This window comes from Aythya marila (genome assembly GCF_965140915.1).
Source record: "Aythya marila genome assembly, chromosome: 21".
Lineage (NCBI taxonomy): Eukaryota > Metazoa > Chordata > Aves > Anseriformes > Anatidae > Aythya > Aythya marila.
In genome coordinates this window covers 2,187,492-2,203,423 of record NC_139062.1, presented here as the reverse complement: position 1 = coordinate 2,203,423, position 15,932 = coordinate 2,187,492, and the positions used below count along the sequence as shown (strand labels likewise).

Here is a 15,932-nt window from a genome sequence, read left to right as displayed (position 1 = left end):
ATGCTTAGTAAGAAATGTTCAAATAGCAATTTTGCAACAATACATTGAAAGTGCTATTAAAATGCACTAAAGCGTCTGGAATATTTTCTGCTATATGAAGTTACTGATCTGTAATTACTACTGAGAAACTTTGTACTAAGCTATTTCTGGTTACTTCAGAAATGTTTTGCTCTAGAGGTGAGCTCAGATACACGTTGCCATGCGCAGAAAGTGTATTTTACAGCAGTATGGTGGAGTTTGCTCCCTACCGTTAATAAATCCAGTGATGAGCACTGTATTATAGCGGACAAGTCTGGTAAGTGAATCATCTCATGGTTTGTGTATTCATGATGGTTCTCGTTAAGTCAGAATCCAGCTATGAGCTGGAAGCTAAGAAGTCACGGACAGCCTTATGGCTGGATGCTTATACCTACCACGTATATGATTTTCAGGTCCTTCCAGCATAACAAAGTTCCATCGTGGATCTATTGCAAAAAGCAGCCAGAAGCCAAAGCTTTGGATTCTCTTTAACATGTCTGTAGCATTTACAAATTAGGTCTCCGAACACTGGGTTTTCTTGGGAACACCCTATTCTCTACTTCGTCTTTTTCATGGTCTTTACATTGTCACATCTGGAAGCTACGGCTATTTTGGGGATACATTTCTTACTGATCTTACTGATCTTCCTGGCTGCATGTTCTTGGCAGTTTGAGGCAGCAATGTAGTTTCAAGTTCATGAAATCCGCATTGAGATGGTGCGCTTAGGAAAGGTCCTTCTCTAGCCTTGCTCTGGCTGATTCAGAAAGACTCCAGCTTCTGTTCATGTGGCATGACTATTTTTTTTTTTTTTTAGTGCTTATACTCCCTCTCTGTATGTTGTGAAGGTTACAAAATTAAAAAAAACAACAGTGAAGGGTGATAGACTGAAAAATAAGAATGTCTGGATGCTTAATGCAAATTATTCACTATCTTAGCACATTCAACATGCAGATTTTCTCCCTCCCCCTTTTAAAGAAAAACTCCTGTGAGTAGGTGAGTTGTTAGTAACAAATATCAAATACTATCAAGACAGCTTTTAACATGTCATGCTTGGCTTCCTAACACATAAATGAATCACCAGAAAAGGAGATCTCTAGAGGGAAGAAAGTGCATTATGAAAAGAAGATTAACAAAAAGTAGACGTATACACTCCTCCTGTTTCTTAGTGGCTCAAAAAGTGAAACTGCTGTAGAAGTATGCTGGATTAAATATAGTCCTAATGTAAGGACATGAAGGAAAAAAAGATTAAAACTTAAAGTAAATTCTGGGAAGTATTTTAATTCTAATTTCTCTTCAGATTGCTTAGGAAATTTCTTTACTTATAACTTTCCTTATAATTTAGATGAAAGCTGTGAAGCACTCCAACACTTTCCTTTCTACCATGAATTGGTCTAAAAGCTGCTGCATTATAGCAGCAAAATATTCCTTGCCATGCATCCTCTGCACAGTGCCTGTAGAACGAAGACAGCGGAACCAGGGAAAATTACTGGTATTTCACTGGGTATTTAAAGAAGAGAAGTGAGGCTGGAGGAGGGTCCACAATTCATGTTGCTAATGCTGCTCCTAGCAGAACTACCTCCAACCTTGCTCTGTGAGAACTGGCTCACACCTTCCTTTGATTTCTTCCCTTCTGAAGAGAATCAAAATAACCTCCCTGTATTGATTCAGTGGCTCCCCATTCATTAACACTGTCAGGACCTTCTTAACCATCATTAGCAAAGGATTAAAAAGTTATCTAGATTACCAGCAAGAAGTCAGCTCAAAAGCCAAAGAAAGCTTACAGGTAGAAAAATATGATTGCCCAGGTTTCTTATGGTATCCTGGCTGTTTTTGACTTCTTCCACTGCTGTTGGTGCTCAGTCCTCCCCAGTTACCAGATCTACAATCCTTGTTTCACTCTTAGCCATTCTTTAAAGAGAAGTCTTTCCTCCAGAATGAAACCTTTCCTAGAAAGTTTGCTCAGATGCAACTGCAACCTGATAATTTAATAGCAAATGGGAAGTACATGTGGTTGAATTATGCTTAGAGAGAACCAGTGGGACATTACTCTTCTGAAGCTCAAAATGAAACGTCCACAAATTTTATTTACAACTAACAGCATTTTTATGCACAGCCACCTGAAGTTCAAGACTACTCATACATGAAAGAACAGTGCTGAAGCAAACTCCCTTACACTGTTCTCATAAGCTATCTGTGACACTCACCTATAATAAAAAGTAGATCACATTACGAGTTCTTGCCTTTGACAATGTTAATCAGGACAAAGATACTATCACTGGGCCATTCCCTTCTGCAATACTCAAAATTTCTGATCTGATTTGCTAAATGGCCCCATTATTGAGTTCCAGAATTGCATGTAGCATAATAAAAGTGTAAAGGTGCTTGTTCCTGACTGTATTTCAATTTAGTACCTCAAGCTCAATTGGCAGGGACAGAACGAACAGTCCTACACTTACTGCAGCTCAGAGGAAGTGAAAACAGCTGTAACTACAGGTCAAGAATGTCACTGCTGGCCAGACTTTGTTTCTATTAGCAGCCAGTTACCTTCTCTGTCTGCTTCTCGGGTATACAGTTCAAGGGCATCCTTCACAGAATGCCAGGGTTGCATTTGGAAGGGAAATAAGCGTGGTATTACACTTCACTCTGCACCCTGAAGGAAAGCAATTTGATGCGGGGAAATTGAGTCGAGACAGTTTAGATCTTTTTGACTGTCATGAATGGCAGCAGATGTTTTAACGCGCTACTCACAGAGCCAACAGGCTACAGAGCATGCAAACCTCACATAAGTTACACGTCTCCCGCTTCTTTCCTAGGACTCTCTTTAAAACATGTTTTACATGAAACTTTTCCCCACAGCAAAGCACAGCCTGCCAGGAGCCCCAGGCTCCTGCTGTTAAAAAAAACAAACAGCAAAAAGCTTCGTGGTTCAGGAAGGTCAGACGGCTGGTACTGACAGCCCAGCTGCCTGCCCCGCCACCCTTGCATCTCTTCTCACAGCCCATCACTATTATCCTCTGCCCTGGCTTCTGTCCAATAATCTGAACAGTTAATCAACGAGAACTATTTCTCTGTGCTCCTTTCTGCTGCCGAGCCCCAGCACTCACGGTAGGGCGCTCACCGGACAGCGAGGGCCGTGCCTCCGAGCCACGGGCACCACAGGCAGGACCACCGCGGCCACCATGAGCCTCACGATAGCAGAGCGAGCCTCTGAGGGTTTTAGAAGCCTCTTCTGACTACAAACGAGAAGCCCAGCACGCCGGCGGGGCCGCTGACGGCTCGGCTGAACCCTGCTCCGGGCCGGGCCTGGCGGGGCCTGGCGGGAGGCGGCGGCCGCCAGGTGGCAGCAGCCGACCAGGAACCGGCAGCGGCGGGCGGAGGCCGGGGCGGCCCCGGGCCCCGCTGAGGCGCAGGAGCAGGAGCAGGGAGCGAGCTCACGTTGATCTGCTCCAACTTTGAAGTTCCTCTTAGCGTGATTCTCATTGACGAACGCCTATTTGCCCTCTTCAGATCTTGGGTGAAAATGCCAGGAAGTGAGGACAGCCACCTTAGAAGGTGCCAAGTCCCTGGCCAAGTATTGACTCTGATCGTTACTACGACTGAAGGCTGAGAGGAGAAAAAAAAACAAAACACTAATGAAGAATGGAAAAGGAGGACGGTGTGCTCATGACTTCTTCAGAGATGTATTCTGTAATTACCAGAGATGGTTCTGTAATTACCGTATCTGGTTTAATAAGCCAATTTTAGGGGCACAGGAAATTTGGTTTAGTTTTCCTCAAGTTAATTCTTCATTACCCTTAACAGTGAAGTTCATCCTGGATTACTATTAACACTCGATTTCACAGATCAGGATTATTTCACTGTGCTATCTCTAAACGGTGGTTGCTAGACTGCCCAAGGCAACAGGTGAAAAATGGTCGCTAATTGCGTTCTTTCTGCAAAGCGGAATGTCCTACAGCAGGGAAAATCATCTCTTATGGAGAACGCCTTTCCTTCAGGGGTGGCCCCCATGGATACGACCACCCATGATGGAACCAAATTCCCTCTCTGAAGGCAGGGCAGGCACTCGCTTGCTCCCAGCACTGAATATCAGTATTCATAGTAGCCAGTGGGATACGAGAACCAATCTAGCAATTACTGTATTCTCTTTTTAATAAAGTCAATTATAGTAACATGTAAATACTATTCAAAGAAAGCTGGACATCTAATATACTAAAACCAAGCTCTTTTGAAGAATCTGTGCTACTTTTTATGTGGTGGTCAGCTGAAACAGCCGGCAAGCTTCAGCTTCCATTGAAGATCACTTTGTAGCTCTGACAAACAGGTTTGGGAATGGTAAAAATCAACCTATATAGCATTTGTGTACAAGTCGTCTTTTAAGATTAAGTATAAAAAACCTTAAACAATTACTGAATATAAATTTAAGTTAAAAAAACAAACAAACAAACAAACAAAAAAGAACAACAACAACAAAACAAAACAACAAAAACCCAACAACTCAATTCTTCAAATTGAGCTGACTACTACTATTTAAACTTCCTATTGGGCTACAAGTGTTTAATGCCCTCTCCAGTGGCAACAACACAGGTATGCAGTTTCCAAGTATCAGAGAATTAAAAAAAAAAAAAAAAAAAAAAAATTAAAAAAAGTGTTTTTTTGTTTGTTTGCTTGTTTTTCAGAAACAAAGATATCTCTCAACTATAGTGGACCTGAAAGAAGGATTGCAATGTAGCACCAGCTGTAAGCCTATAACACATACTTTGCCAGCTGAGGGATGAGGAAGCCAGAAGAGGATGATTTGGAGAAACCCCCAACATGAGTTGGCCGACAATTTGCTGATCATATGGAGTTTATATACAGAATTTTGCTGTGTTTGACTCTGCCACTGCATTCTGCTTTACCACCAGATGCCTCAAAGGACATCTGCTAATCTGTTCAGAGAGATCTCAAAGCAAGACTATGATGGGACATAAGAGAGGGGAAAAAAAAAGAAAGCAATGCCAAATTGAGATCCATTCTTCGTATCAGGCACACTACGATGACTTACAGGTGTCTCTGACAAAGTTTCCACAGAATTTTCATGTATTATCAACTACTCATTTTGCATAGATGTCCTGAAAGGTTGCATTCATTCAGAAGCAACACACAATGACCCTTTTGATTCAGATGATCAGTTAGGACACTGCTGTCAGTAAGGTTGCTGCAGGTCTGCAAACAGCATCAGCCTTCTAGGACCCTTCCTGTGCTCCCTGAACATGCTTATACCTCTAAGACAAGGCGCCCCACCTCCTGGCTTTGAGGGAGAGAGGAATCATTCTGACAGAGGTCGTGAATAGCATAACCATTCCTTCCAGGCTCATCAGCTTCAGTCTCAAGGACTGCAGTTTGGCAAAGTGGTGCTGTCTCTCAGGAGCTGGTTTGGCCACAGTGAGTCACTGAAACTGACATTTGACAAGCCAGCAGTGATAGTCCAGACAGGACAATCAGGAGATCGTGTATGTCATAGTGTAAAGGCAAATGACAAATATATCAGAACTAAATCAAAAATTCAAATCAACAAAAACTGAAGGCAGGCTATTTCATTGTTTACAGCCTCCACTCAGTAATTTTACTAAAGAAATCAGTTGGAGATGTTGAAAAAAACACAAATCTTCAGAGCATCTGCAGTGAGTACTTTCCGTTTTGTGGATGTTCAGATGTGTTAATTTCAGTCTCCTAATTAGCTCACAGTTAAAACAAGTTAATGGTGTTTCCATAATGCTCTCAGACCTGTCTGACCACCCTGCGAGGGTATTTTTTCATCCATAACCACCTGTAAAAGATAGCTGAAAGCCATCCCTGAAGCCAGCCAAGAAGCTCAGGGTTTGCAGACATCTTATTTAAGACTGCAACAGGAGGACTCACCCCTGGGCAGCCCATACCTCAGCACACTGCTATGATCGTGGAAGAGACATAGTCTGGTACCAGGAGCTTGTGCCTGTCCCAGATGCACGTTGAACACTTGCTGAAGCTTGGACTGACTTTAGGATGATGCAACAAGAAAGGAAGATGGAGCCAAGTGACTTATGAATGCAAGAAATGCGGGCTAACCCAGTCAAGCTCTCTTGGCACTTTAGAAAATACAGTTCAATGTACTTGTTTGGCTTGCACTCTTACACCAATCCCCCTCTCGCTGAAGCCACCTGTCACATCACTTGCAGTTCTCCAGACACACACAGCCAAGGGAACATGCTCCCAGCCTCTGGCTGCCGCACCACGGACTCGCCACAATCCTTTATTTGAATATAAAAGCTTTAAAATCTGACAGAGGTCAAGAGCTTTAACTGGGGTCCAGGCTGAGCAGGACCTGAATGAACAGAACTTGCTTTCAGCAAGTCTTCAGAAAAACCTCCCACTTGTTATAAAACCAGCCTATATTACTGGGCAGTCCCTTTCCCACTTTAAGAACTTTTCCCCTTTCCAAAATAGCAACTGAATGCTGTTACTAACCTTTGACCAGGAAGAAGCATTGTCCCTAAAGATAGAAGTAGTATCAGCTTCTCCTCCTAGTTCTGCAAGACATCAATTGTCTGAAACATGATGTAAAAATCTCCCTGCAGATACAGCATTCACCCCCAGACCTCCATGCACACCGTGACTGTATCATTACTAACTTGTCCTGAATGTGAAAGGCTTATGAAAAATGGCAAGCAAGAAAATGAACCAATAAAATCCTCACACAGCTCCGAAGTCCAGAGGAATAAAACTAGATGAACGACAACATGGAACATGTAGAAAGGTGAGATGCACACTTCACCAGTGACACTATGTACAACATTTTTATCAAGTCACTGACAAATCTGCTTTAGGGCAGAGAAATTTGAAAACATCAGGCAATCAAACTGAAGTCTTTGAAAGAATGATTAATGTGAAAATATGATGAAACTGATGTGCTTGGCTCTGGACTTTCAAAGCACACCCAATACTGGAAACAAATCCGATGGCATCTTGGCGAGCAGTGCCCCTCTGTGTTTCCTGAACACCATTCTGTGTCCTCTTTCTTCTCTGAGTCTGATCAAAATGTAATGCTTTTATAGCAGCTACATTTCTAAGGATGTGCTTCCCAGGATATGTATCCATAAACAGAGATGTGTACTTGCATACATACTCTGAATAATTGTGCAGAATTTCACTCTTCCCTCTTGAGACATAAAAAAGCCAAGTATTATTAAATTTACAGCTAGTTCGTTGTAGTTTTCACATAATTTTCTTGATGCACTGCAGTTGTTTTTTTTTTTAAACAACCAACCAACCAAAAAAAAACCAACAGGCTGCCACTTCCTCTCCTGTTTATTGTTAAGGCCCTTGTTCAGTCGCAACTACAACTTCAACATCTTGGATTTCTGTCTAAGTTTATTGGTCCCAGGGCAACATTCTGTTTAGCAAATTGTTGTTGTTGGTGTTTTTTTTTTTTTTTTCCTGTTCTCTTTGGCTTGTTTTCTCTCCTTCAGTTTTGCATGGAAAAGGAATACATGGGGGAGCAAAAAAGTGGGAGTATTGCTTATATGAGGAAATTACCATGCTTCTGCCTCTTGGGCAGCTAAAGAGAAAGCAGAAGCTGTCTGTTAGATGACTGCCACTTACAGCAGTGCTGCTGACTTGGGAAGGGCTCAGTGGCTGCTGACTTCCCGCAGGTCTCCACCTTGCCACCGCTTTTTGCGGGCAGTGAAGAAGTGATGTGAAGCTCTGCCATGGACACCTGGAGTTTGGCTGCACTCCTCCCCCCACCAGTACCAGAACGACCTGCAGAGCTTGGGAAGTAACAAAGGAGCAATGCAGAACTAATAATGCTATGGTCAGTGTGAGATTTATCTTTCACTGATGGCCAAGACCCATCAGAATATACTTCACGATTGTGACCTCTAGTTCCTGAGAGCCGAGCACAGAACCAGCATCTGACTGGGGAAGGGGCGAGGCAGAAAAGCAGACCTGGTGTTTGTTGATTCAGATGTAAGCACCTAGATTTGGTATTGTGTCTCCTGCAATCAATTTTCTTTTCTTACAGACCCACAATATGCCTAAGCACTCTTTCATTGCAGGTCTCTGTCCAGTTTGGGCATATTCTCCAGGGGAAGACATACAATATAACAGATATTTAAGAAAATATACTTAAAGAAGACCAAACTGGAGTTTCAAGTCAAATTGACCAGGGGAGCTGGATAGTAGATAATGAGATAAGCTTATCATGGAGGTGACTGCACTCAAGTTCAGAGAACGGCATCACCAAGCAATCCAACTCCACTCTTTTGCTGTGCAGACAATGGACAGGATGCAGGTTTTTTTTTTATTTTAATAGAAATTTTGCTTTGACAGTTGGCACTTGAAAGGCATTTCACAGCAGGTGTGTCTTGCTGATAAAAAGATACTCAGCTCCACAGAGCCCTTCTATAAACAACAGCAACCAATTCTGACCTGACATAGAACAACACAAACATAGAGAGGCCTTCAGGGAAACCTACCTGCCAATACTGTAATAAAGGCTCTTTGTAAGTGAGTAGGTGCCTAGAAATGTCACTTGAAAAATATAAGACCATAGGTATGCTTTTTCCCCGGCACAGTGTGTGCTGAGGGGAACTTAACATAATCCTTTTTGCAACAGTCTGGGCAGCTTTCATACTATGTAAATGGCTTCTCGTAAAAACTAAGTGGAAAGAGCTGATGGCTCATACATGCATAGAATACATCAGGAAGAAAGACGTGCATGCAGATACATGTTGAGTTTGATGGTGACAAGTGACTACTTAAGAGGGAGGGTCAGTGGCCAGGAGAGCCATCATACTCTAAATTAACCCTTCATAGAGCAAAAAAGCCTCCAGATACTCACACATCGGTTTGAGCTGTCCAATTAGTTCTTCTTTTGTCCATTTTGCCCATTCTTTCTTGTCTGTATTTATTGAGCACAAGATAGGGCCGCATGGTTTCCCACAGTCCTCGATGGCTGGTACATTCAGGTAGTGCACCAACACGATGTCTGGGTTCTACAGGGAGAACAGAGAACAAACGTTATGTAGTTGGACCTGTCCCTGACTCAGTGCTCTCTGTATTTGTCTTCCTAAGTAAAATTAAAACAGAAAGCATCTTAGTTAGACCCCACAATATACCAACTTTCCCTGAGATCAGAGCTGTTCTTTCGGTGATGTGGCAAAAAGCAAGATACGACACTTTGCACACAGCTTCCTCCTCCAGTGCCCTTTGCTGGGAAGTCTCCCTGTTCCCTTTGCTCAGTGGGAATGTTTTTTTCAACCCACACAACAAAGAACACTTGCAAGAGGTCTGCAAATATCTGTTGCAACAAACACCAGGTCACTTGCTTCAGTTTAGGGGATCTGTGATCTGTTGGATCAAATGCTTTTATCAGCTCTGGTCCACATCAGACTATTTCAAATACGTGGAAGTTCACCTGAAAGCATCAACGATAGTCACGCTTTCAGTACAGCTGCAGAAAGAGGGAGGGAAGAACCAAAGAAGCTAGCAGTACTGCAGGAGTGTCCCCAAGGACAGGTTCCTCTCAGACAAGCCTGTAATTTCTTGTCTTTTGAAGATCTTGCAGATTTGTGATGAAAACAGCAAGCTGCAGAAGGTTGGGATTGGAAGAGACGGTGTCCTTTGCAGCACTGCTGAAGAAAAAAAAATCTGGAACAACTGCAAGGCAGTCACTCCTGCAGGGTTGTTCAGTGCACTACTCTCTTTCCCAACGCACCTTCTTACGAGAGCTGAGGGAAAGAAAAGAAATGCAACACTGCTTTGACGCACTGCAGCGTCGTCCCACTGACACAGACATTTCAAGTAGGGAGCTTAGCAGTGTGTTACCACCGTGTGAGTAAATGAATCATCTTAACAACAGCAACCAAAACAACTCAGCTAGTTTCCCAACAGCATCCCTGGGATATTGTACGATAGATAACAAGAAGATTGAGAAGTTGATTTCTTTCCCTTAAGTCATTTACTCCTAACTCCACAAACTTTAATGACTGCTTTGGAATTATTTATAAAAATAAATAGGATAATGGTGTAATTAAAACTCTAATGTTTCATTAATGTTGTTATAGCCCCATTCTGAGTGGAAGAGGGAATACAATCCATCATTTGTTTGCAAAGGGTGTGCTAATGGGAGTACTTGCTTATGAAACCCACAGAGAAGTAAAGCAATATGTAGACACTTGCACCAAGGAAAATATTAGAGCAGCAAAACTGCCCCATAAATGCAACCAGTGGGAGGTAGCTTCTGATGGGCAAAATGAGAGAAGCCAGGCACGGTGCATCTTGCAGCTGCGCCTGAAGCACTCCCAGAGCAGGATCTTGCTGTCTGCTGGCTTCCCTGCACACGTGCCCCTGCTAAGGACAGGGGCAGCCACACACGACCTGTCTGCCACTGTGCTCAAGGAGCATCCTGCACATCCCAGAGCAGAAGGCAGCTGGCTACGTCTCCCAGCTCCCTGAGACCTGCTGAGATGCTGCTGGCAGCTGAAGGACCATCCCTTCATCCAGCGCTGGTGCGCAGCCAGCACTGCAGCACATCAGCCCCATGGAGTATGCTCGCCTGCTGTCTGCACCCCTGTGCATTCTGGCACCTAGCGGAGCTCCACTAATCACACCGCCCCTCACCGTTTGGAGGAGAAGCTCTCATTTTAGATAGGAAGAAAGGGAGAACACAGTGAAACTTTCATTTTTCGCCCCCTCTATTAATGAAAATTTTAAGTAGGAGATTTTCAGCGAAGCCTCTCTTAATTCCAGTATGAAGTTCTCGAAGCCTGTGTTCAAAAAGAGTTGTATTGCACAGGGAAGAAGCAAGGAAAACTAATAAGGAAGTGTTAACAACTTATTCTGGAGTCGTTTTGCAAAGTGCTAAAGCAAAGAAAATTATCAGCTCTTCCATTCCTGACATTCTCCTTGAGACAAACCACTGGAACTTTCACATTCAATTTTCACGCATGTAAAGCCTTCCATTTCACAGGGCACATCTTTTCTGTCCCAGATGAGAGACAGACACAGAAGGGTACATAAAACACTACACCCTATCTTTGCAGAGTGCTGCAAGGTTCACCCTTTCCACACCACAGCACACATCCTCAAGCAACTGTGCAAAACCGAGCTACATTTTTTTCTTTCAGCTTTCCTGTTTCCAAGGAATTTTGGCCTGTTTAACTCACTGAAGATAATGCGGGTCACAACAAGGCACTGAGAGCAGGACAGGGGTGGGCTTGTTGATTTGTTCTGGCCTGGTGGGAGCAGGAGGTATGGGAGCACATCCCTGTTAGGACACACGGTGAAATGGCCAAGCCACTTGCAAAAACAAGCAGATGGAGCTGCTCGGGAACGGGGAGGTGATGAAGGGAAGTTTTAAAACATTACTGTCCTCATGTATAATTCAGAAAAGATTTGGATAATAAAAATGATTACCTACATACCCAAATAGTCTCCATCAGCTAATTTAACTCAATTAGTGATTTAGATGATGAAGTAATAAAAAGTAATATGCTTCAGAGATTTTGTGTGAAGACACCTCTTGCTCTCACAGAAGTTTCAAAGAAGAAAGCAAGGACACATTGCTGCTGACAGGCAACACAGCAATTCTGCATGTGCTTCTTGCTTTATTTCAGATAAGAGGTATTTTTTGTAGCTTGAGAGTTCCTGTTTGTCACCAGGCAAGTCAGGATGACAGAAAACCTGACATTTGGAGGTGGAAAACAGATTCCAGTACAACTACATCCTCAGTAGTAAATTCAATGCATTTACAGATCACAGCTTTTGCTGCACGTTGTCTCCAGCTCCGTATTTGCCTATGTGCACACATGCTTGCAAATCAGAAACCGGCAAGACAACTTATAATTTCATTTTGAATCAAGCTTTGCATTTGTCCCTATCCAACTGGGCACACAAAACCTGCTTTCTGTCTGTAGAGACAGTAACTCAGGTGCAGGAAACATGCCAGCACACTGGATGTGCCAGCTCAGAAACCCTGCACCTGGGAGGCAGGGAAGTCCTGCAGGGAACCCTTGGACAGCTATTGAAGGATCTGGAAATGTTCCTGTCAAAAAGCTGTTAACAATTTCAATGCACAGAGCCTCAGCAGAGCTACTTTGCTTCCCACACATCAGAAGCAAAGTTGCTGCCATCTGTCCCTGAACTGGGGGAGTCTGTTCGGCTTGCTGAATCCTGCGGCACCCAGTCCTCCTCCTGAGCAGGTTCTCCTTAGGGTCGTGGAGAAGCTTGTTCCAGTATTCCTGGTGTTGTAGGGTAAGCAGAAGACAGCACAACAAGTGGTTAAAAACACAACAAGCTGTTAGCTTTGAAAAAGAAAAATGCCACTGTAACATCTGTCTGACTCTAGTTTGCAGCTTCATCAGCACTAAGTGGTCAATAAATCAGACTGGCGTGGCGTTACGTTTCTTCTATGGCATAACCATTAATCTAATGCCGGTTCTCATGAAAAATGGAAGAGAAAAAGTATGTGATAGTGAAAACGTATACATTATCCAGAAAGTAATAATAGCATGTAATGGTGCTGCAGACCTCCCAGCATGACTGAGTTGGAGCACAGAGGCAGCCTCCCTGTGCTACCCACTACGTGCCATTTAAATTAACCAAGTAAATCAGCTATTGTTTGTTCCACCAGCCCCCTTCATGACTATTTTTTCATATTAGCAGAAACACAAAGCTGAAACGAGCAAGGGAGCACAGAAATGCAAAGAGAAGCATGTCCAGTCTATAAAGGGCTGGATAATGCTAGGATGAAGAAACTACACGTACCCAGAGCACGCCAAGGTCAACAGGTCTGTGAAGGAAACCTCTCTCTAATTCAGCATCTGCCTTCTGTTAGCTACACAGCACCAGACTGGAAGCCCTATGCACAGGGAGGTCTCCCTTGTCATGCAGAAAGGAATAACCAAATGCACACACACGCACACAAAACACCCTTCCTACCCTTTCAACCCTGAAGTATGGATTATTGTATTTATTTATTTATTTATTTTTAAAAAGGGAAAACAAAACCAGTTTCTGGCCAGCTTTCAGCCGCTCAGCAATGGCTATCAGCTCAACACTAAACCCCACTGGCAGTGGCCAGAGCTGAAAATATTTTATTTGGAACAATACCTCTGAGCTGAGGGAAAGTTTTACATTTGTACTCCCTGATAGAAGAAAGAAATGATATAAATCACCCTTCAAGGATGAAGAGCATGGGTGAATTTAACATGAGCCACCCTGCAAAGAAATAACCCCCAGATTTGTGCCAGGGCTCCAGGATCAGTGGCCGCTAGCTCTGCTCCGCCAGGTGCCCAGCCACTCTGCATTCTGCTAGACACCAGCGTTGTATCTTTGATGTTGAACTCATCAAGCTTTACGTGTTATTAAAACACGTACGGCGATACCAGCCTTTCCCAGCCCCAGTGGCTTACCTGAGGATCGCTCAGACATCACAGCCCCTCCTATACAGCCACAAGGAATTATTTAAAATAGAAATAAAAGGAGGACAAAAGTCATGTAGTTTGTTACGTTACTGCCAGTTTTGAATGAATTCAAGTATTATTAACTTTTTGTTGCTTTCACCCCTGACATTAAAAGAAGTTTTTATCTGTTCTGATAGCTATTCATTCAAGAAGTTTACTTTGTTTTCCTCAAACGATTCAAAATACTGAAAAGGAATCTCATCTTTCTGGGAACATAACTCACATCCACCCATACGGGATAGACTGGATTAACACCTAACAGATTAACACTCAGAAACACTTAATCCAAAAGGTTTCCAGCTGCTGTTACACGATGCTTCAGTACCAACAGATAACTCTAAGATGGACACCACTGAGAGTATCCGTGTGTCATCTATAAACATCTCCTGCTATTTATAGCAGGATCTATTTGGAGAGTTTACTCTGTATTTTTAATGGTTTGAGAATAGAGCCTGGGATACCTGAAATACAAGGTACACGAGGCACAAATACACAACGGACACAGAAGTAATTGGATTTTTTCCCTTTTAAGAGACTAAGTGTTAGCTTTAGACAAGACTACTGCTTTAAATCCCAGTATTTTCCTTTTCCTTGAACTATTTTCTAATTGAGGTCATGCTGTGGAAGGCAACCTGGTGGCTGATCCATTAGAACATATTAATCTTTCATAGCAACAGCAAAACTGAAAAAAATGACAACACTGACTTGAGAGGCACAATTCAGTGCCTTCAATTATCTTGAGCTGGGCATATTTAATTAGGGAGAACAAGACAACTAGTAGACACGTAGCATAGCCCTGTCGCCCAAGAACTGAAGGGAAGCAACTGAGCCCCCACGGAGCTGGACACAGACAGCGAGCCCACGGTGTGGCCGAGAGGATGTGCTCGGCTCCGCGAGGAGCAGGAGCTGAGCGAGGAGAGGTGAGAGGCACACGGTGGCCAGCAGGAGCCTCTTAGGGCTTGCAGAGGACACGCAGCAGGCGTGAAGGAGTTGGCCGTGGCAGACCTCGGCAGGGTGCTAGGACCTGAGGCGGGGAGCAGGCTCCTTTTGTTGATAAATGTGCTCCTCTCACGCTGTGCCCCTGGGCTGTGCATGCGCCAGCCTGAAATCCTTACCACCAACTCGAGGAGGTTTCTCACGAGAAATCAGAGAGCTTAAATTTTAGTCTGTAAAGCTCTTTGAATGAACCTGCTATCCTATGCCTCCAGTGGCATTGAAGAGATGAGGGAATTTATTTATAAAGCATCCTCGGGAACACAGGACACCTGGGGGCAGCAGGGCAGAAAGAGAAATCAGCACGTAGATGGTTTTAAATCTAGCTGAATCACACAGATGTTCGCTGACTCTGCAGTGATCTGGACGCCCACAGCAGTCTTTCCAGCAGACCTTTCCAGCACCCAGGGAAGCGCTGGGAACAGAGACTGAGCAGCAGGCAGCATGCAGGAAGCCAGCAGCTTTCACTCCACTTCCAACCCCACCTCCTGGCTGTGTCTGTGGCCACTGGGTTTACACTGGATGGGTACCACAGACTTCTCTGAAGATCAGTCAGCCCAGAGTTACAAAACCTAGCAATTTTGCCCGTTTCTCAGACCAAAACCTTTTGAGATTTTTTGTTTAAATCAACTGATTTTTGAGAAAATAAAATGGCATCAGGTTGGTACAACTCTACGTACCACAGACAAGGAAAAGAACCGTGAAGGGCTTGGAAAACTAAAAAGTGATTTTTTACACTCATGTAATTACAAGAGTGAGATTTCCTGCAATTGTTTTAAAGGGAATCAAATTTAATAGGGCTGTATGTTTTATAATGTGCTCCCCAGTTCCTCTTTAATACCTTGGTAAGGGAAGATCAAGTGTAATCAGTAAAGTAATTGCACTGTTCTACATTATAGGCCTCAAAAGAATGACTAGGGGGTACAAAGCCACTGCAGGGCAGGGTTTAGATTAGAAAAATACAGGTTTTCCTTTTGTTACTTTCTTTTGCAATCCTTCTTTGTCATCCTTCTTCCTCTAGCTGCTACGGGTGCTCCTTGAGCAGGAGCCCACCCGAGCAGCCAGTCTGCGAAGAGCATCCTTGACTGAAAGGCTCATCTGTCCTCAATGTGCTGGCAGTGACATCCCAAATACAAACAGGAACAAAACTCTGGTCTCTAACACCTTGTCCTTGAGGCTTGCCAGCACCAACTGAGATGGATCACCAGCAGAGCCCAACGTGCAGGACCACACAGGACAACCTTGGGAGAAAGCAGCAAGGGAGTGGAAATGGCCCCGAAGTCTTTTTGTCTGCCTTACATCTTATGTGTTTCTGGTCGGATGCAAGGGATGTATTTGTGCTAGAAGAGCTTGCTCAGACCCACTGGCCCCTGGGCAAAAACACCAGGAGAGACTGCTGCCGGTCACACAGGCTGCAAGTGGTAACAACAGTGCTGG

At 43.7% G+C, this 15,932-nt stretch overlaps 1 protein-coding gene across 5 annotated transcripts in view; it reads right to left on the bottom strand.

Annotated features, from left to right (window-relative positions):
• CAMTA1 (calmodulin binding transcription activator 1) overlaps positions 1–15,932 on the bottom strand; it is a 329,027-nt gene that overhangs the window by 51,957 nt on the left and 261,138 nt on the right. For all 5 annotated transcript variants that reach the window (XM_082777008.1, XM_082777004.1, XM_082777002.1 and 2 more), the window contains one exon: positions 8,879–9,032. In XM_082777008.1, the coding sequence (XP_082633134.1) occupies positions 8,879–9,032 (154 nt within the window). The remainder of the gene's footprint in view (positions 1–8,878; positions 9,033–15,932) is intronic.